Source organism: Boleophthalmus pectinirostris, unplaced genomic scaffold (assembly GCF_026225935.1).
Source record: "Boleophthalmus pectinirostris isolate CB_2022bp ecotype Guang Dong unplaced genomic scaffold, ASM2622593v1 HiC_scaffold_8, whole genome shotgun sequence".
NCBI classification, from domain to species: Eukaryota; Metazoa; Chordata; class Actinopteri; order Gobiiformes; family Gobiidae; genus Boleophthalmus; species Boleophthalmus pectinirostris.
Genome location: NW_026571515.1, coordinates 30721947 through 30743157, shown reverse-complemented (window position 1 = coordinate 30743157; position 21211 = coordinate 30721947). Strand labels below are relative to the sequence as shown.

The 21211-nt window shown below is 40.9% G+C and overlaps 2 protein-coding genes across 2 annotated transcripts; one reads left to right on the top strand and one right to left on the bottom strand.

The window, feature by feature from the left end:
* Positions 1-246: 246 nt before the first annotated feature.
* Positions 247-5879, bottom strand: si:dkey-70p6.1 (uncharacterized protein LOC570575 homolog). The gene is made up of 7 exons (XM_055166223.1): positions 5738-5879; positions 5306-5525; positions 5125-5182; positions 4909-4990; positions 3172-3641; positions 2457-2591; positions 247-2264 (listed from the first exon to the last, which is right to left on the bottom strand). Exons 2-7 carry the CDS (start codon positions 5437-5439, stop codon positions 1740-1742), a joined length of 1404 nt encoding a protein of 467 aa, XP_055022198.1. The 5' UTR covers positions 5440-5525; positions 5738-5879; the 3' UTR covers positions 247-1739.
* Positions 5880-11326: 5447 nt separating this feature from the next.
* nkain5 (sodium/potassium transporting ATPase interacting 5) lies at positions 11327-20756 on the top strand. Its single transcript, XM_020929995.2, has 7 exons — positions 11327-11380; positions 12435-12572; positions 13136-13216; positions 19239-19436; positions 20324-20384; positions 20489-20554; positions 20640-20756. Exons 1-6 carry the CDS (start codon positions 11327-11329, stop codon positions 20542-20544), a joined length of 588 nt encoding a protein of 195 aa, XP_020785654.1. The 3' UTR covers positions 20545-20554; positions 20640-20756.
* Positions 20757-21211: the final 455 nt, after the last annotated feature.

The following is a 21211-nucleotide window of genomic DNA, read 5'->3' as shown; positions in this document are numbered from 1 at the left end:
TACTAATAATAAAATTCCTGGTCTCCTTTCATCTTAATGACTGAGACTATGAGATTAACCATTTTTAAAGTGCCACTTTATTACAAAAGTATAAACTTGACTGACATTTCATGAATAGTAATCTTGATATAAAACATTACAATCTTTTGCACTTAGCACTTATTATTACACGCTTCGAGTACAAGACCCTGTAATCTGAATAGCAAACACACAACATTAGCTGCCACATTTAGCTTAGCTGGGCTTTCCAAGAATACACTGTAGCTTCATGGCTTCAAAAACAACAAACAGAATACACTGAAGTTTACATTGCAGCTGTTTTGCAGTTTGTCACAAGTCATTCCAAACCACAATTAACTGTGATAGAAAAAAGATAGATTCCTCAACACTGATGATATATTTATTATTTCTTTCTCTTTTGTAATGTACATACACATTGCATCAACATACAGAGTAATCACATTGGTTGTATTTGGTCAAATGATTTCATTGTCATTGTCCATCCAGGTTTGGGAGTTATATTGTCTTCTCCTCGGGGTCTGCTGCTTTGCAAAACTTCACATTTTTTGTAGTTTTTCTGCAATGCTGCTATATTTTAACACTGATAACAAAGAGAGGAGTGTTCGTCGATGAATGGTTATGAGACATGATGAAACGTGCTAAAACACATTGGTTTAGCTGTAGTTTTCTGATTCAAATGGGCAGGGCACGTCAGGACTATGCAATGAATGCTCCACATACGTCAATGAGGTATAGGACCGCGTTTAGGCGGACTGTCTCCATCTCCAGGAATCTCACATTGATCTCCTTTAAATTCAACTTTAGATTTGATTAAGTGAGTTGGTATCACAGGAGGAGAACGGTGAACAGCCTTCACGCAGTCCTTCTGTGCTACAAACATCCTGAAATAAACTGATACTGTGCTCTACGAAAAAATAAAGCAACACACTTGAAAAACAACCAAAAGTGGAACAAAAAAAACACCCAACAACTACTGAAAATAAATAACATTCATATAGGTACCACGTGACAGTGATTTTTTTTGTTAGATTTTAGATTTTTTAGCATGCAATTGGCAGCAGGCAAAGTGCAGAAACAAATCAAAACACTCATTTACAGACGGCAGTGGAGACAGTGTTCAGTCCATGTAAGATGAAACAAAATATGACAGACGCTTGTATATCTTTGATTGGCTTTTTAAATATGGAAATGGTCAAAAATTTGTTTTAAGAGGAATGCAAAATGTGTGCAGTTTTTCATTTAATAGAATATTCATAATTGTTTCTCTTGGTCCCTGAGCTTTCAAGTATTTGATTAATAATTAATATATTTATATTATGTCCTGAATCACATCTTGACCAACTATAGGGAAGGCCTGCGCATAAGGACTAAGTGCTACCAAAAGATTCACACAAAGATGTGCAGCTTCCCCAAAAGAGGACCTTCAAGAACACAACAATTACCCGCTAAAATTGAGGAAGAATTTAGGCCTTTGAATTGGTTGTGCTTTGCACACATTTCCCAGCGAAACTCAAGTGCTACTGTTACCTACAGAGTACTCTGCAATGGTCTTGTGCTCATTTATTATTCATTACCTTTGGATTCATCTAAGGTCTACAGATAGGACTCTAGAATTCAGCCCGGGTCATTGGAGGTCAGCAGATGGACCCTCGGCTCTGGGCCAGTAAAAGGCATGTATTATGACTGAATGTAAACAGTATGTGATGAAGCGCGGTCACTCAGAGCCCTGTCACGTACATCTCCATGCCGTCATTGAAGGTGAAGATGGTGGTCGTGCTGGAGGTGGTTGAGCCCGCCTTGAGGTCCCCAATGCTTTCATACAGACTGTCCCCTGGCAGCACCAAGGCCTGGGCAGGCAGGTGCTGCAGCTTGGGCGTCTGCTGTGTGGGTGGAGGTGGAGGGGGCTGCTGCTGCTGCAGAGGCTGCTGGGCCCTTTTTCTCCTGGGCCTCAGAGTGGCACATGTATTTGGGGGTCTCTCTCGCCTCCAGCCTGCCCCCTCCAGGTTTTCATATGCAGGGTCATACTCCTCTGTGCCAATGGACTCGTAACAGTGCTCGTCTAAGGGCCCTGCCATGGCTTTGCCCTCCAGTGGGGCCCATGTCTGAGGCTTCACCACAACACTAAAGCCCCCGTCCCTGTCCCGGTCCCCACGCCCCAAGGTCCGGAAGCCAGGATTGCCTGGAGGAGATATAGATCTCTTCTTTTTTCCAGGTTTGCAAACTTTAGAGTACATTTCTGCCACCTGTAAACCAACAAAACAAATACTGTCAATGTACATATCAGAAACAGCTCTTATCAACCAATGTATTTGCTGCAGCATAAATACTAATACTATGCCATTGCAACAAGTCTGCCCAAAGCACAGCCTTACACAAAGCATGTCACTGTCAAATAAAGACTGATTTAAGGTCTATTGGAGAGCTTTGGGACTCACCGCGGCAGCAGACGGTGGTATGTGCTCCACAGTGTGGGCCAAAGGGCCCAAGGCTTTGTTTTGCAGCATCAAGAGGTCATCATCCTCTGGAGGCTTCCAGATGTACTGCTCCCCGTTCCCCATAAACATTACTTCCTGTCAACACAAAACAAATTACATTTGGAGTAAATCTGCTCAAATTCATGTTTCATTCAGATGGATTAATACACTGGCATTTATAAAGTCATAGGAATATTCTCTGTGAGATACCAATATTTAGTATGTTCTTTTATCCTGCTGCACTTTTAGCCTGTTGCATCATCGCCAGTGTGTGAGCAGACTGTACACATGTAAGTCTCTGAACTTGGCCTGTAGCTAACACAGGTCACAGCAGAGGGCGCACCCTCGCTGACCTCACACAGGGCAGCAAATGGCCTCCTGCCGTCACCTGAAGGCAGAGCACACACTGTATTCACTGTAAAAGCAGCACGATGTCTGCTCCTGCTGCTGCAGACATATGGAGGAGGTGACACTGCTGAGAGCAGAAGTGCCCCACTGTCACCAACAACTCTCTATAAACACTGCACTCGGTGGAGAAATCACCTACAAGTGTTCATGTTGGAGGCCAGTACTTGACTTTGATAGAGGGACAATACCATCATATCAGCTTGAATGAAATTGTAAAAAAAAAAAAAAATTATATTATCTATGGAAGAACGTTGAACAGAAGACTCACCTTTGGGAAGGAGGGCACATTAAAGGTCTCGAGGCCTATATTTCTGCGGGGCAGCTTGGTGCTGTGGGGGTGCTGGGTGTGAGGTGGTGGGGGGGCAGGGTGAGATGGAGGGCCGTGCCTTGGAGGAGGGGCAGGAGGCTCTGCCATGTCTGTGCCACTGTCCCTCTTCTGAGGCGCCTTCTCAGCTTTCCTCAGCTTCCGCACCACGGCGTACTCTGCAGTCTCTGGAGGAGACACAACCTGCGACTCGGACTCAGCAAGGCCTCCCTCCACATCCCCGTCCGGGTCCGGAGGTGCCGGGGTGTTGGCGGGCACGGCGGGAGGAGCAGGTGTGTCCGTCTGCCCGGCTCTGCCTACCATGGCGTACAGGGCATCATCAGTACGTGTAGTGGAGGCTCCCCGGCCCACTTCAGAATAAGTGTGCTCTCCGTCCTCTCCAGCCCCAGAGGGGATCTGGGGGAGCTGCCTGCCTTGAGAACGAAGGTCAGAGTTAGACCGCAGCTGGGCAGTAGCATAGGGCCACCACAGTCCACCACACGGTACAGTATGAACCCCTCAATCTGTGTGTCCTCTCTTAGTACTAATAGCTCACAAAGTGAGATGTTTCCAGCACAGATGCACTGGAGTAAACTAAACTGTAGTGTTTGTATTGTGATACTTTTATTAAAATATTAACTTCAAAGTCTACATCACCATAAGAGTTACATTGAAGATTAATGTTTCACATTGTTTATTAAGTGGATTAACCACTTGGGATGTATCATCAAGTGGGTCCTCAAAAACAAATATATTATCACCTCTTCTCCTGAACATCTGGCCCAAAAGGGCTCTCTGAGTACATGGCATGTTCCAGAAACAATGGATACACTAAGCAACAAATAAGACCATATGAGAATTATGAGAATAATAATTCCATCTGGTCTGATTAATGGCTCACAGACATAGAGTACATCTATCTATGGTTTACTTTTTGTCCTACAAATAAAAACTGTCTCACTTCCCCAGGTCTATACAGTAGAAGTACTTGCAAAGTCACCACACTGAAAAATACTGTACCATTTGGTGGAAACAAGGCTTTAGGTCCCTGCTGGTTTAGACATGTTTGAGAACCATACAGTCTACAAGCGCCGACTGTATTGATGCTAGTGCCCAGCATTGAACAGAATCCACATACACCCCTCCTGTACAAGTCTAATATGTGTTTATGAACTGAACGCCTCTCTCAGGAGGAGCAGCAGACTAGGCTCTGCAGTGGCACCAGGACATATGCTGAGGTTTCTGCTGGTTGTCACTGATGGAGCTCCAGGATTTGTCTTGGCTCTCTGCTCCTGCCTCTGAGAGAGATGCGTGTTCATAAATCAAGACTGAGGACTTAAGAAGACTCTAGGCTGTAAATGTGAATTCTGTTTCAGGCTAAACTGCATGTCAAATGTATTTGAGATATGGTTTTGATAGATTTGCCTTCGCCAGATTGGTGTTCCAATTTTTACTGTCATGTGTCTTATTCCTCTTTGCTTTAATAGGCCACATCACTGTTTTTTGGTTTGGCAGTTTGCTGCTTTTAAAAATAGCACAATGATTATCCACGCTCCTCATGTGGTGTACAAAGAAATGTTTCATTGCAGCTGATGATGCACAAGTCTCCTTAAATGAGATGCTTCCCATAAACTGGAAATATAGGAGAGACTCCTATAGAATATAAGCATTGGTGGACAGGTTTGTGAAGGATGCACTCACTTTTGCCATTGCAGTTCACTTTGTTCATCTCTGAGGCGTCAGATTTACTGATGGAGCGCAGCTTGGACTGCTTGAGAATTCCCTAAAAAGACATGTTTACAGAGTGACTATTAAAGCTAATTGCACCTGAAATAATGTTTCTGTCACCCCCTGATGAGGAGGAGTTTCTCTTACCGGGGCTGATACACAAACCACAGCAACATGGCCGACACCTACCATGTCCATGAGGCGGTGTTTCCCACTCTCCCCGGGGACATTCTGTGTCTTTCCCTTCCTGTGGTGAAAACAACAGCTGTCATAGGTTGACTCTCATATTTGCTGAGTCATGGTTTTGGAGTCATGTGTGACTGTGTGTTTACCACAGGAGCAGTGTTTGCATCATTCAAATGAGACTGACCTCTGGCAGCCCACGCACAGGACCACGATGAGGATAGTGACCACGAAGGCGGAGGCAGCAGCGATGGCGCCCAGCAGCAGGACCTTGCCGTAGGGAGGAGCCGTGATGTGCAGCCCGTCCTGCATGGAGGCCATGTGTGAGCGCGGACGCTCGGTGCTCTCAGTCTGTGTCACCCTCTCTCACATGCACGCGCACACAGGCGTGCACGTCACTCTGGGGTCTAGAAACAACACACACAACAAACTATTAGGCATTATACATTCAAATAATAGTACAACGTTAAAGTCTGAAGTGATCAGCTCTATACACCAGCCCTCTTGGCAGTTCAGTGCAAAACCTGAAAGACTTCCAAAATAAATCCTTAAAAAGACTGATTTTAAGAATGGATCTGGACCTAAGACATATATAAGTCAGTGGTAAATATGACAAAACCTGTTGTTGTTAAGATGAAAACAGAAAAGTGCGATTTCCCTCTGCTGGTAAGTGCAAACAGAAGTATTGCATTTGGCAGTGTAACATGCTCCAAACACACAATAAGGACATGGCTGTAACAGAACAGTCCAAACAAACCAAGTGTAATCTCTGTCAACTGCTGCCATCTGTCTGCTGAGAGTCTGCTCAGGTCTGCCACTGCCCATCATCAAAACAACACCAAACATGGTGCCCGGTTTGTTCAGAATCTGTTTGGAAGTTTAGCAAAGATCTCGCCTTTATATTAGTCCTTATGTTCACACATTCACCAAATGTCTGCCCAGTATTTACCAGTTTTCTTCACACAAACACGATCTTGTGGCCTGTGTGAGGTTTCTGGACTGTAATCATCCACTTTATTTCCATGATATGTTAAATCAGATCTTATCATTCTAATTCATTTTCTTCATTACTCAAACAATATACAAACAATACTCAAAATACTGCCCTTTTGTCCTAACAACAGATAATTAAAAATAGCTTTTTAAAGATCTGAACATCTACTGCAGGTGAGACAGAGTTTTAAATAGAACACAGGGATTCATAACCAAAGCTGTGACAAGTTTATGGAAGAAACAAGATTTGAAAGTCAAACAAATCTTAGTATGCTGAAGTGTAACACGCACTAGTCTACTTGGCTGCAAAAATAATGTCATCTTATTTTTATAATGCAAGTCATAACATTAGCTGTGTTGAGTGTATGTGATGATGTATGAAAGATGCTTTCTCTGAGCAGTACCACTGCTAGGGTCAGTCGCAGTCCATTTTTGTGTCTGACCAAAAGGACATCCACTTGACCCTCATCCAGTTGAACTACATGTTATCGTTGTGTATTCCAACACAGACTAATTGTCTAAGACACCTAAAAAGATGCCCAATCACATTTGTATAAAAGCAAATAAAGTTGGCTGCGGCCCATATACTCAATATGATTATGTCCTAAATCAATCAAACCAGTTGCTGCATGGACTAAATATAACAGTTGAATGATATGAGACCAGTTTCAAACCAGGGGGGTCATATGTGTTTTTGTCAATTTTTTGATAGTCGCTCCACATTTCTAAGGTGGTGTTCATCTTACCACACCCTTTGTTTGATACTGTCACATCATTACAATGTGATTTCTGCCTCATTTTCCATAGGGAGTGAAAATATATGTTCTCACAAGACAAAAAAAAAGTCAACGTTACACTTATCTAAGATGTACAGTACTTCCAACTTCTGGCTTGAACCCAAACTTCACCTTAACCACCCCTAAATATAGTATATTTTTAATATGACAGAATGTGAGTCTGAATATCAACATCAAAATTCAACATGTCAAACATTTTCTTCTAAGTAAAGCCTTAACCCTAACCCAGAACTTGACCATAATATTAATTTGCAGCTAAACCTCATAATACATGTAATGTAAGTTCGATTTGGTAACAGGGAGGAAGGTAGACTATAAGACTAATGAGAGCAGGTATGCGAATAACAGTAGGTGTGGAGTGTGTAGGACTTGTCAGGCAGGTGTCTTTAGAGTCACATGATAAGCAGAGATTTCCCAGAGTGGTTTCCTTACTGCCCCCCCTTTCCTTATAGCTGCTCTTGTCCTGTCCAGGCACCCCCTCCTCCTCTCTCCCTCCCTTTTTTTTAAATGTGTGTGCGTGTTCCTGCGGTTCTCAGGCAGAGTGACGCCTCAGCACTGCAGTGTAATCTCGCAGGCAGCCCGTCGGACACAGAGTCGGAGCAGAGATGTCCCTATGTGAAGCTTGTTCTCAGTTTTAAGCCTGGTCCTGTTCACTGCCCCTGCCTCAGACTCTGGGCGTGCACATGCATTCGTTTGCAGGAGGAGATGTGTGGACATGCACCACAAGGCAGATTTGCAATGGACAAGTATATAGTGCTTATTCATTTACTTCCATCTTACTTATGTACAAATCTTTTTTACCAGTACCTAATTGACTCAGTTTGTTATATTTTATTCATATGATTTAAATATGATTCAGAGCCTATTTTCTGCAGCATTTCACTGATTATTTTGGTAGAGTCTGTTTAATTTACATACGGACAAACATTAAAACTACTACTATTTTGGTTAATATTGTTCATTTGACTTTGTGTGTATCTCAATAGCCTTATGGGTCAATGCGGTGTTTTTGAAGCATAACAATTACGAAATAGTACCAAAAGTTAGTATTGCCACAAAGTGTTACTGGTATTATTTATATATATATATATATATATATATATATATATATATATATATATATATATATATATATAGATATATATAGATAGATATAGATATAGATAGATAGATAGATAGATAGATATATACATATATAAAATATTTTGCATACTTCTATGGTTGCTGTTGCTGTTATTGTACTTGGCTGTTGCATTGTGCATCCCTTTTGTGGAACCAGTACAGGTCTTCTTATCTTATGTTTGCTTATTATTGAGATCAGTTTAATTCTTGCTCACATGTGATCAACAAATACTTAACCCAACTAAAAGAACTACCAGACTACATTACTAGTTTGTGAAGCCTCTATTCTGATTCCCCCTTTAATTTTTAAAGTGACTTTCTCGTCTGACAGCAAATATTGAATAGAATGCCTCGCCACAATAAAAAAATTACATGTTTTCTGCCCCTGCCACCTGACCAGACCATGGAGTCAACAAGGAATTATGGTCTAATCTCTTATCAAATGGAGTTGGAGCACATTTAGCCCCCACAATCAATAGCTATAAGGTTATATTTCCACAGAACGCACATACATATGACTTTTATATCTACACCCCCTTTAACAGGACACAGAATCTGACTGTTTTGACGTGTCTATCCTCTCTGCCAATCTGCCCAGGTTCTGATAAAGCACCTGGGAGTTGGTGTGGACACAAATAGCAGCCATGTGTGTGTGGAGCCAGGATGGGGGGAGAGAGGGAGTCTGCTATTGTGTGAGAATGTGAATTAGGTCAAATGTTTGCTTGCAACAACGATTAACCATGCCCCTGTGAGGAAGAAGGCTCAAGCTTGTTTGTCTGTCTACGTGCGCCGCTGCCTCTGTGTCACAACGTACAACTGCATATAACAAGCTAAAAAAAAAAAAAAAAAAAAAAAAAAAAAAAAAACAACAACTATTATTTAACGTATGGATTTCAGTAGAAAAACACAAAGGGTGGATAGGGTTTTTACAGTGCCAATCTCTCCCATGTAACCAGACATTCGTTTGTATTTGAATGTATGGAAAATAGGTTGGCCTGCTCTCCTCTCTCTCCAGCCTCGCCTTTGGGCTCTGACACCTCACACAAACTGCAGCAGTGGCGGTGACAACAGGTTACACACGCCACGACAGCACGCTCATAGGCTAATGCGCGGAGAGGGGATGGCTGCGTTGGGTGTGAACAGGGGAGATGCCCATGCAGGTGCAGGATAGGCAAGAGAAAATTAGTATTCTTATATATTTAAATGTCTATTGCGCACAGGGGAAGATGTGGCCTGCCTTTTGTCTCATCAAAGCGTTCCAGATCAAAGAGGCAACAAAAATTATGTTGTGTCCCTAAGGTCAGCAGGCAACTTACACGACAAAGCCCCTTCCCCACATCCCCCATTCTCCCCCTGTATTTATGACAGGGAGGGATAGATATGAGGCAGGAGGGGTGTGGGGTGCAAATGTTAAGGGAAGGTCTTGCGTTAATTATTTTTATGGTTCGCAGTCGGCGGGGTTGTTACGCAGGAAGCAGGAGAAACTGATTGGAGGGCTTTCTGCCTATACCTCTCATCAAATCACAATGAAGTTCTCTAATGAATGCGATGGAAAATAACAAACAAAAAAGGCATTGCAGGGGGTAAATGGAGAGCCCAGTGCGCACGTGTCTGGTTGTGGTCAGTGTGAGACAGAATGTGAAGAATTGCATGTATTGCGGAGATGGAGCTGGATGTATGTAGGTACATATGAATGAGCCCCCCTCCCTCCAGACTGTCACATAGCTACGGGCATTGCGCTATAGCATCCCCGGCACTACTCACTCAGCTCTGGGGTTTTACGAGGCGTAGCAGCGGCAGCAGCATCGAGCCCGGTCTCTCGCTTCGGTTTCCACGCAGACCAGGTGCTCCTTGCGACCATAATCAATAGCACACGCGGGAAGGCGGCATCATTCTATCTTCTGAGGTTCCTCGTGCGTTGCCCTTTCGCCCCCAGCCACGCGAGGCACCCTGGCCAATAGGCTGTCAAAGTTGCCCGTGCGTTTCTGTACCGTGCGTCTGCTCCAGTCCGGTCCGGTCCAGGTTGTCCTCCCCTTAAGCCCCCTCCATCACTGCGCTCTCATGCATCCCCTCGGCTCCGCTGCCGCGCTTCCATGTGACACTGGCAGAGCTGGAGACCCCCCAATTATTATGAATTTGTCTTTGGGTTCTAGCGTCATCCCTCGGAAGCGCGGAGAAGTGCGCGCCTGTGCCGCCAAATGCATCCAGCTCCAGGCAAGTTTCACATAAGCATTAGATGCCTAAGGACAGGTTGGGTTTACATTAAAAAACACAGGTGAAGCTAAGTTCACAGCCTGATTATGACCCACTGAACTAAAAGCAAACATAGACCAGCATTATCAAAACAATTTTTAAAAATCTAAAATGATTGAACCATAATTATATCCTCACAAAAATATTAGCTTCAGTCCTAAGCAATACATTACTGTCAAAATGAAGACAGTTAGTTATTTATATATTAATATAATTTCAGTACAATTAAATAAAAAATATGATTTAGATACAATACTTTTTCCACTATGTTTTAATTCCCCTCTAAGTTACTAAATATTGTAATAGGCTTAAATGTGCTTACACTGCAGACAGCAAGTTAATGACTATCAAAACCTCAGAATATAGCAATATTGTAGTGAAAATCATAAGTCCATTGATCTTGTAACTTTAATCCTTTGAAGTTCAGTGGCGTTGGTGCCACCTACTGGCGTTTCCAGAGCGTTTTAACCATCCACCAATCAGAGCGCGCGGCGTGCTGTTGCTGTATGAGGGTTTGGTCATGCCGTGGCAAACTAAGAGAAATTACAGTATCCTACAGCAGGTGGTGGTGGAAGTCACTGTGTCAGTGCACAGTTGTAAGTAGTAGGAAAAGACGACAGGCTATAGGTAGATGGTTTCTATGGTAATTTGGGAAGAAATGTAAAACTCAATGAATGGTTAACTGCTGAGTAACTACACCTCATGAAGAAGGTATCAGTATTATTGTGATACAGTGATTCTTTTAGGATCGTTGCCTATAATAAAGAGCATCTTCGACATCAGGACCCTCACTTCGGCACAGTGACATTGTTTTTGCTCCATGCGGCCGCCCCTCCCCCTGGCCGTGCTCCCATCACTCACTCGTACGTGTTTTCCTCACGAGGTGGGAGTGCGCTGCGCGTATTCTCCAACTCCGGTCATGGATGTGCTGGCTCCTGGATTTCTGCTAACTAACTAATATTTGAGTTTTAAAACCCACTAGAGTCTTTGTTTCCTTTCATTTAGTCTTCTCAATCTCAGGCACTGGAAACAGCGGACTGAAGATGGGTTGCTGCTCGGCGCGATGCGTGCTTATAATTCTGTGTTGCCTGCAGTTGGTAAGATGCTTTCTATTCTCTGTATTAAGTCCCTTTTTCATAACATACTAGTATCAATAGTTTCTATATGTATATGCATTTCTATATTTTTTTATTTACAATGCTGTACTAGTTTAAATAGGCTTAGCTGTCGAACTTATCACCCTGTGCAAAACTTTTTAGCTTGTTATCCATTTAAACTCCGATTAATGCAACTATTATTTAAAAACACACATAGTTAAATGTATGTCACACATTACTTATGCAGACACACTGACCTTCCACTCACATCTCATTATTAATTCATGTGTTCAGAGGCTACATTTGAAGCTGTAGAAAATGCTATAATGTTATAAGCTTATAGTTAATGTTAAGCTACAGATGCTTGCATGTTGACCGCCCTCCATTACAACCACCACAATAAAGGGCTGCACCCACTTTGCCCCCAGCCTCTGTTTCCCACCCTGCCCCCTTTCAATCTCTGAAGACCTAACACCACAAGCATCTTCCCCTGAGCTCAGTTACTAGGACAACCAGTAAGAAAAATAGCTTAGTAATATGAGCTGAACAGGAAAATATATGATTAGCATTTTTTCTGACTACTTTTGCAATAAAAAAGGAAATACTCACAGGTGAAAACACTTAAGTAGTACTAAACTAATACAAAAGCAGGTCTAATCTACAGGGTTAGAGGTTTTAAATCTATATATTCAACCCAGATTATTGGATTTTTTTCCCTTTTTGCAGGTGATCAACCCTCTCAACCAGAAAAGTTACATAGTGAACATATATACAAGATATATTTTATTTAACCATAAAGTAAATTCAAAATAGATTTTTTGTTTTTATTCCAAGTCTATATTTTGCAGCTTTTGTGCTATTATTATTAGAGCTGCTTACTGAGAGCAACATCCCCCATTCTTATCTTACAACTACAGGGAAGCTGTATATTTTGTCCCCACATCAAATGATTCAATAGTAAATCCTAGTGAGATATACAAACCTCTAAATTAGTGCTTTATAAATTACTTAAATAAGAAAGTGTGTTTGTACTAACTGTTTTTTTTCACTGCAGATCACAGCTGTGGAGAGGCAGGTGTTTGATTTCCTTGGATACCAGTGGGTCCCCATCATGGTCAACTTCTTCCAGGTCATCATGGTGATTTTGGGTCTGTTTGGTGCCATCCAGTATAGGTCAAGATACGTTGTCATGGTGAGAGGAAAGTAGGGGGGTTTCAAGCCTGGGCAAAATACCACAAAATCACAAGTTAACATGTGTAGTCTGCTATCAGATTGTTTTATAGGTTTACAATATAACTGTTTTTTGCTTGCTACTTGTTACTTGTTATTTATTTTGAGACTTTATTACAGCATGTTGTAAAGCTTTTAGAGAACAATTAAACTTAATACAGTTTGGTTCAGAGGTGTCTAAACATTTTTTCTTGACAGGCCAAAACACACAATCCAAATTCCAAGGCTAAACACAACAATGTTTTGCACTTAAATTATATTGTATTATCACTGCTCAGGGGCTCCCTGCTTGCTCTGTGTCTAGTTAATGCAAATTTAAAAAATAAAATTAAAGTAAGGTTTTCTTTTATATGTGTACCTAAATTAATGCAATCTAAAATATCAAACTATTCAAGTACTAAATACCAAGTAATAATGGACCTTTTGTCATTTACACTTTTTTATTTATTTATATGTTTCTATTGTCTACCTGTTTATTGACTATGAGAAATGACAGGTCTTGATAGTGCTCTTTGTTCCCTACAGTATTTGCTGTGGACATTGTTGTGGGTTGGCTGGAATGTCTTTGTTTGCTGCCTCTACTTGGATTTGGGAGGGCTTTCAAAGGTAAGTCTAATAGCCACGTTAACTCGTTCATAATTAGAGACCCTCACAATCTCAACATCTAAACTGCTTGCGCTGTCCATGCCACAAGGAGACTGGTCATTTAAAGACAAAATACGGCTCAGATCTTAAACAAAAAAAGTACTCAGTTGGTTTTCTTCATGGAGAAAAACTTATGGACTGATTATCTATTGCTGGGTTTCAGGAGACATCACAACTTTCTATAGGACAATAATACCTAATACAGATGCGGGTAGCAAAAATTATTATTATTATAATTATTATAATTTTTAAAAAGCAGATTTAGGTAGTATATATAGTGACTTCTAGGGTTTAGTTAACAGTAGAAGTGATCAGGTGAATTCACCTTTTGGATATTTCATGCCAAAGTACAACAGGAAAAACTGTCTCTTGCCTCCACATCTGAGAGTGTGACATCATCACATTCTTGAATCTGAAAACCACCAAAAACTATTTGGCATTTAATTCAAAGTACCACCTTAAATTAACAGAAAAAAGTCTTATAACCAATACAACCTAAACCTGGATTAATAGAACAAATTGTATAAACGAGAAGAAGCACAAACTGATGTCCCACTTACTGAATGGGGCAGTAGCCATCATTTCTGTTTAATGATGTGGTAGTTTATAAATAAATATGCAAAAGGGAAAGAATGCAAGAATATTAAACTCTCGCAACATTAACAGTGCATTAAGTGTGGAGTGTGACTTGCCGCCTTCTCCATAGAAACGTTATTGCTTTTCCTACTTTCATAATAATCTATCTACCCATTTGTCTTTACATATCTGACCTGTAACTTGGCCTGGTGTTGTTACTTGCTTGTCTCCATAGAGTTACATATTAATTTAACCCTTGTAAGGTCTTCGTGTCTGTGGGACCTGTTTTCAGTTTTCAACTTCAGAAAAAGTATACAAAGAATTATTTTTTCAGCCTGAGATTATTTGGCCTTGGCTCATTTTGAGTGAGGAACATCAATCAGAAAAAAAATTAATTGACCCCCCTTGATTCCACCCCCTTCACACTTATATTACATACAGGGTCTTCGGGTCCACTGGACCCGGAGCTACTGAAAGTATGAAAATCATAGTTCCTCATTTCCCCTCATTTCCCCTTTCTCCTCTTTGGGCCTGTATGTGTGTGTTGTGTGTGTGTTGTGTGTGTCGTATGTGTGTTGTCTGTTTTGTGTGTTGTGTATGTGTTGTGTGTATTTTATATGTGGTGTGTGTTGTGTGTGTTTTGTATGTGTGTGTTTTGTATGCGTTGTGTGTGTTTTATATGTGGTGTGTGTTGTGTGTGTTTTGTATGTGTTGTGTGTTGTGTGTGGTATGTGTTGTGTGTGTTTTGTATGTGGCGTGTGTGTGTGTTTTGTATGTGTGTTTGTGTGTGTGTTGTGTGTTGTGTGTGTTTTGTATGTGTGTGTGTGTGTTTTGTATGTGTGTGTGTGTGTGTTTTGTATGTGGTGTGTGTGTGTTTTGTATGTGTGTGTTGTGTGTGTGTGTGTTTTGTATGTGTTGTGTGTTGTGTGTGTTTTGTATGTGTTGTGTTGTGTGTGTTTTGTATGTGGTGTGTGTGTGTGTGTTTTGTATGTGGTGTGTGTTGTGTGTGTTTGTATGTGTGTGTGTGTGTTGTGTGTGTTTTGTATGTGGTGTGTGTTTTGTATGTGTTGTGTGTTGTGTGTGTTTTGTATGTGGTGTGTGTGTGTTTTGTATGTGGTGTGTGTGTGTTTTGTATGTGTTGTGTGTTGTGTGTGTTTTGTATGTGGTGTGTGTTGTGTGTGTTTTGTATGTGGTGTGTGTTGTGTGTGTTTTGTATGTGGTGTGTGTTTTGTATGTGTGTTGTGTGTGTTTTGTATGTGTTGTGTGTGTGTTGTGTGTGTTGTATGTGTGTGTGTGTTGTGTGTGTTTGTATGTGGTGTGTTTGTGTGTGTTTTGTATTGTGTGTGTGTGTTTGTGTGTGTTGTGTGTTGTGTGTGTTTTGTATGTGTGTGTGTGTGTGTGTGTTTTGTATGTGTGTTGTGTGTTGTGTGTGTTTTGTATGTGTTGTGTGTTGTGTGTGTTTTGTATGTGGTGTGTGTTTGTGTGTGTGTTGTATGTTTTGTGTGTGTGTTGTGTGTTGTGTGTGTTTGTATGTGGTGTGTGTTGTGTGTGTTTGTATGTTGGTGTGTGTTGTGTTGTTTTGTATGTGTTTGTGTGTGTTTTGTATGTGTGTGTGTGTGTTGTGTGTGTTTTGTATGTGTTGTGTGTGTGTGTTTTGTATGTGTTGTGTGTGTTTTGTATGTTGTGTGTGTGTTGTGTGTGTTTGTATGTGGTGTGTGTTGTGTGTGTTTTGTATGTGGTGTGTGTGTGTGTGTTTTGTATGTGGTTGTGTTGTTGTGTGTTTTGTATGTGTGTGTTGTGTGTGTGTTTGTGTGTGTGTGTGTGTGTGTGTGTGTTTGTATGTGGTGTGTGTGTTGTTGTGTGTGTTTTTGTATGTGGTGTGTGAATTGTGTGTGTTTTGTATGTGGTGTGTGTGTGTGTGTTGTGTGTGTTTTGTATGTGGTGTGTGTTGTGTGTGTTTGTGTGTATGTGTGTGTGTGTGTGTGTTGTGTGTGTTTTGTATGTGGTGTGTGTGTGTGTGTGTTTGTGTGTGTGTGTGTGTGTGTTTTGTATGTGGTGTGTGTGTTTTGTATGTGTGTGTGTGTGTTTTGTATGTTGGTGTGTGTGTGTGTGTGTTTGTATATGTGTTGTGTGTTGTGTTGTGTGTGTTTTGTATGTGTGTGTGTTTGTATGTGTGTTGTGTGTGTTTTGTATGTGGTGTGTGTGTTTTGTATGTGTGTGTGTGTGTGTTTTGTATGTGGTGTGTGTGTGTTTTGTATATGGTGTGTGTTGTGTGTGTTTTGTATGTGGTGTGTATGTGTGTTGTGTGTGTTTTGTATGTGGTGTGTATGTGTGTTGTGTGTGTTTTGTATGTGGTGTGTGTGTGTGTTTTGTATATGGTGTGTGTTGTGTGTGTTTTGTATGTGGTGTGTATGTGTGTTGTGTGTGTTTTGTATGTGTGTGTGTGTTGTGTGTGTGTGTGTTTTGTATATGGTGTGTGTTGTGTGTGTTTTGTATGTGGTGTGTATGTGTGTTGTGTGTGTTTTGTATGTGGTGTGTATGTGTGTTGTGTGTGTTTTGTATGTGGTGTGTGTGTGTGTGTTTTGTATGTGTGTGGTGTGTGTGTTTTGTATGTGGTGTGTGTGTGTGTTTTGTATGTGGTGTGTGTGTTTTGTACGTGGTGTGTGTGTGTGTTTTGTATATGGTGTGTGTTGTGTGTGTTTTGTATGTGGTGTATGTTGTGTGTGTTTTTTATGTGGTGTGTATTGTGTGTGTTTTGTATGTGGTGTGTGTGTGTGTTGTGTGTGTTTTGTATGTGGTGTGTGTTGTGTGTTGTGTGATGTGTGATGTGTGTGCACCCAACACTATCTGCACCCACATCTCACCCTCTGTCTGAATGAATAAATGAATGAATCAAGGGGTCCCCATAAACATCTCTGTCAGTGGGAATCCCAGTCACAACTGATCATGATGGTGAAGAACTTCTCAGTTCGGACTGCGATGGAACTGATTCTAGAAGAGGGAGAGGGTTTTGATGGTGCAGCTAAGGAAGATGTCTCTGAGAATGAAGATCAAATTTGTGAAAATTCAGGGTCAGAGAGTGAGTTTGAACAGAAAGGGGACAGGAGGGTGAAGATCAGCCAACAGAGCCAGGAGCCAGAGCAACCATGAGCAGCCGGCAAAACGCAAGCGGACCTCAGCCATAGGACCAGTCTGCCAGCAGCTGGTCCAAGGACCAACTTATGAGAGGCGAGCTGGTGAGCAGCGAGCCATAGGATGGGACAATGTATGATTGAGGAAAGATGGAAAAATTCAGTGGTGTTCCACTTCAAGACACCTGGCTTCACGTGGCTGCCATCGTGATACTGAAAGCGCCAGGGCCTACACGCTCGGCAGTCACACATGTAGATTACATCAGGTCTTCTTTTGACATTTTCATGCCACCCCAGATCAAGAACATGATCGTGGACTGCACCAATATAAAAGGAAGGAGTGAGGAAGGGAGGAAGGTTTTTGATGAAACTAATTTAGATGCCTACTTTGAGATTTTTATCCTTGCCAGTGTTTTCTGTGTTTTTCTGTGTTTTCGTGCACTTTTTACACTTGGTGTTTCACCAAGTGTAAAAAGTACATCTGCAATAGACACAGTGAAACTCTGCCCCTCGTGTGATATAGTCTGTCATGAAAATGTCTGTGTTCAGTGGAACTACTGTGTTGTTCAGAGAGATGTTGTGTAAACTCATCTCTGTAAGTTAAATTTCTGATGAAACTCAAATGAATAGTTCACTATAGTGTTGTGAGAACTTTTTTCATTTGTACATTGTTTGATTATTATCCAGTCATGACTGTTATATGATGCATTTCTTGATTGTATTCTATTTTAATAACCCTAACCTCTACAAATATGAGTGGCCTTTTTATTCATAAATGTAATTTAAAGGTTGTATAGAGGATTTTCCAAGGAACGAGAAATCCAGCGACTGTTTGTCCTTTTTCAAATGTTGCGCATGCGTGAAACCACCCCCCCTCCCCTACAGCTCCCTACGTAGAAACGCCTCCTCCCGCCTCCTCCGTACGCCAGAAACAGGTTTGTTTACAGCCGGTGCGCTGCACGACTTGTAAACAACTAACTACAGTGTTGGTTAGGCAAGGTGGAGAAGTGAGGAGCGGGGGGAGCGGGTGCACGGACATTTCGTGCGCGGACAAGAAGTGAGGAGCAGGGAGAAGAGCGGAGCGGGGAGCGAGGAGAGGAGAGGGGAGCGGTGCACGGAGATTCCGAGCCCGGAGAAGTGAGGAGCAGGGGGAAGAGCGGAACGGGCAGCGGGGAGAGGAGCAGGAAAAGGTGCAGAGAAGGGTGCGCGGAGATTCCGTGCGAATGAGCAGCAAACAAACTCTTTCTTTGCCTTGAAAATTACGTTTTCAGACATAGGATATCGCTTTCGTGTCCTGAAAGTGACCTGTCCAGGAGTAATTTGGCGACCAATGCGTCAGTCTTTAGACCCTTCGTCTGCTTCAGTTGCGCCATCGCTGGAATGAATCTCCAAGAATCACCTTAGTTTGGCTTCGCTGCTTTTCCCCTTGTCTTCTTCTTTCAGCGACCTCAAAAACGGACTTTCTTTTGCGGCTAACTGCTCCTGGATTCTTGTTTGCCATTGCAACAAACTTTGTGCTAACTGCGAGGAAAATATAGGTAAAAAAAAGCCGCTAAGAACTGTTGCGTTGGTGGAGTAAACAGCGTCTGTGCGTCTTGCGTCTGTGAACTGCGTGACAGGCGTACGTAAACCACGTAACGGCAGCGCGCAGGCAAGTCAGTTACACTAGAAACGTAGGGAGTTTGATTGACAGCCTATCAACTAACAGATAACGAGGCAGTGTCGTTATCTATTGGCAAATGTTTAGCTAGCCCTACCACGTCCAGAGTTGATTAATTTTTATTCTCTTTTTTTTGGTCATCATAATTACAAGGCTACTGCACCTCTATAATGCTATCATTGACAATTGAAACAAAAAAAATCCTCCATACAACCTTTAACAAAGGTAAAGGGAGCAAATTTAACAATAAATTGTTAATACTACTTCCAAATGAGATGAATTAAGCATCTGCTGAGAATTTTAACAATAAAAGATTTAAATATGATGATGTAAAAGCCCCAAAGTGCAATGGGTCCATCAGACCCATCAGGACTCCCTGTGTAACAAAAAAAATGAAGACCTTACAAGGGTTAATGCCATACTGTGAAGTATTCTTGGCAAATAAACACCACATCAGTTAAGACAAGTACATTGCAGACCCTCGACCAGAATTTTTTACACAGAATGTATGATATTGATCACAGTATTGGTCAGATGATCATGGTGTTATAGACATCGCTGTTTAATATTTATATATAGCCAATGTATTAAGTGCCATACCCTGGTGTTACCACAGGATAGTGATACTCTGACACTGGGCATTTCGTCCCATCGCTCGTGGTGGAAGGAGAACAGTCCCGGCTGTGACTCGGAGTCCCTGCCATCTGCCTCATGGACAAACCAGCACAACCCAGAGCTGACCACAGTGCTGCGCTGTTGGTTCGAGTACCAGTATATCGAAATCTTACACTGCACTGTCCAACTCCTCATCTCAGTAAGTTCACCCTGCCACAACATATGATAACCATCAATTTTACTAGTGGTTATGTTTAGGTGCACAGCAAAATCTGATCATGGTCTGATTTCAGGAGTTATTAGATTATTGAAATGTCACACAAACACTTACATTGCATTGCATTGTGAGTAATCATATTTTTTCCTGAATGATCACACCTGTTCAAGTTTTGACAAGTTGGATAAGACAAAAATTAAAGGGACAATGTTTAAGATAAAAATGTTGTTGTACTTTACAACCGTTACTCAAAAATGTATTAACTAGCAAATCTCATCAGGTGTTTTTAATGATCAAGTTTTTTTTTTGCATCTAAACACACCGAAAATCAGATCAAATTTTTGCGTTATTTGATTATTTTTGTCATCTGATTTTTACTGGCTATGTAAATGTACCCAGTGCTTTTGGTCTCAAAAACAATTGTATCTTCATTTAAATGTACCATTTCAAATTCCTGGGTGATTCTTTTCTTCATATTACTGCAATGAAACAAAGTGGTTATAGTCTAGTGTACAGCTCTTTTATTGCTCCAACAAAAACAAAACAAAGTATTTACAAGATAATTATTTGAGACAGATATTTGATTATATTGAATTATGTCATAATATTCTAATAATAATCTACTCATTTGTACATCTCCATCATGTAACATACAAACAATAATACCTGAGAATCTATATTCATCTTGTGGAAAAATATTTGTATTTGGCCTAGTAATTTACATCACTTATGTTATGCTTGTTCTTCATACATCTAAAGACATTTTACAAATGCTCATCAGTTATCAGTTTTCCTCAGTGGGAAGGAAAGATTAGTTGAGACATACATTATTAAAATAAAAAAATGATGATTTATATTTTTGTTTTCAGCTCCTGGGATTTGTTTATGCCTGTTATGTTATCAATGCCTTTGCAGATGACGATGACAGCTGTAAGTATATTCATCAAATAAAAACGTGTTATTTATAATTTCCATTTAAGTTTTATATTATTTACTTATGATTTCTTTGTTTTCTTTTTCACATTTCTGTTCAGTTGATTTTAATGCTGAATTTCACTACCCATCCAAACCCTTTCAGTTGCTCTTCTAGGAGCGTGTAGGTATGTGGGCTGATTGGCCTTATGATTAAGAGTCAATTTGCATATTTAATTTAATGTTTTTTTTCTCGTCTTTTTTCTCTGTTAGATTTCAAATACCTGTGACAAAAGCCAAACAACACGACACAAGAAAACCACCTGAAAACAACACAAGATGGCCAAAATGACAGCACTATTGAGTGAAGTGTACTATGTAATGAGTAATAATGTGTTTACCTCGGACCTATTTATATGAGCCATTATAACAGATTATGTAGCACTCCGACACACAAATAAATGTAAATAAATAATAATGTTGTGCTTCTTAGTATTTACAATGTATATTTTTAGGTTACAAACAGCATGGGTTTTGTTTCCATGAACACCAAATATCTGATTATCTGATTTCTGGAACTATCAGATTGCTGACATGTCTTGTAAACTTATAACAGATAACTTAAACTTGTTATCTGATGTGAGTAAAATGATTTCTTAAATATCTTGTTCACATCTGTGCAGATTTGACAAGGAAAATGCAAAAGGGCAAACTAATTGGCATAAATAGTTATTTTAACTCTTTGTACTTTGTACTTCTAAATATAAAGGTTACTCTAAAAATACATAGATTAATTGAGACATGGGTGAGATACCTGGATTGTGCATATAAACACACCGCAAAAA

Bases quoted from the DNA above. Each gene is read 5' to 3' on its own strand.
- si:dkey-70p6.1 (XM_055166223.1), bottom strand. From the start codon at position 5,439: ATGGCCTCCATGCAGGACGGGCTGCACATCACGGCTCCTCCCTACGGC. The intron at 5,183-5,305 runs GTCAGTCTCATT...TTTTCACCACAG, and splicing joins CTGTGCGTGGGCTGCCAGAG to GAAGGGAAAGACACAGAATG. The intron at 2,592-3,171 runs GTGAGTCTTCTG...TTGTGTTGACAG, and splicing joins ATGTGCCCTCCTTCCCAAAG to GAAGTAATGTTTATGGGGAA.
- nkain5 (XM_020929995.2), top strand. From the start codon at position 11,327: ATGGGTTGCTGCTCGGCGCGATGCGTGCTTATAATTCTGTGTTGCCTG. The intron at 11,381-12,434 runs GTAAGATGCTTT...TTTTCACTGCAG, and splicing joins TTCTGTGTTGCCTGCAGTTG to ATCACAGCTGTGGAGAGGCA. The intron at 19,437-20,323 runs GTAAGTTCACCC...TTTTGTTTTCAG, and splicing joins CTGTCCAACTCCTCATCTCA to CTCCTGGGATTTGTTTATGC.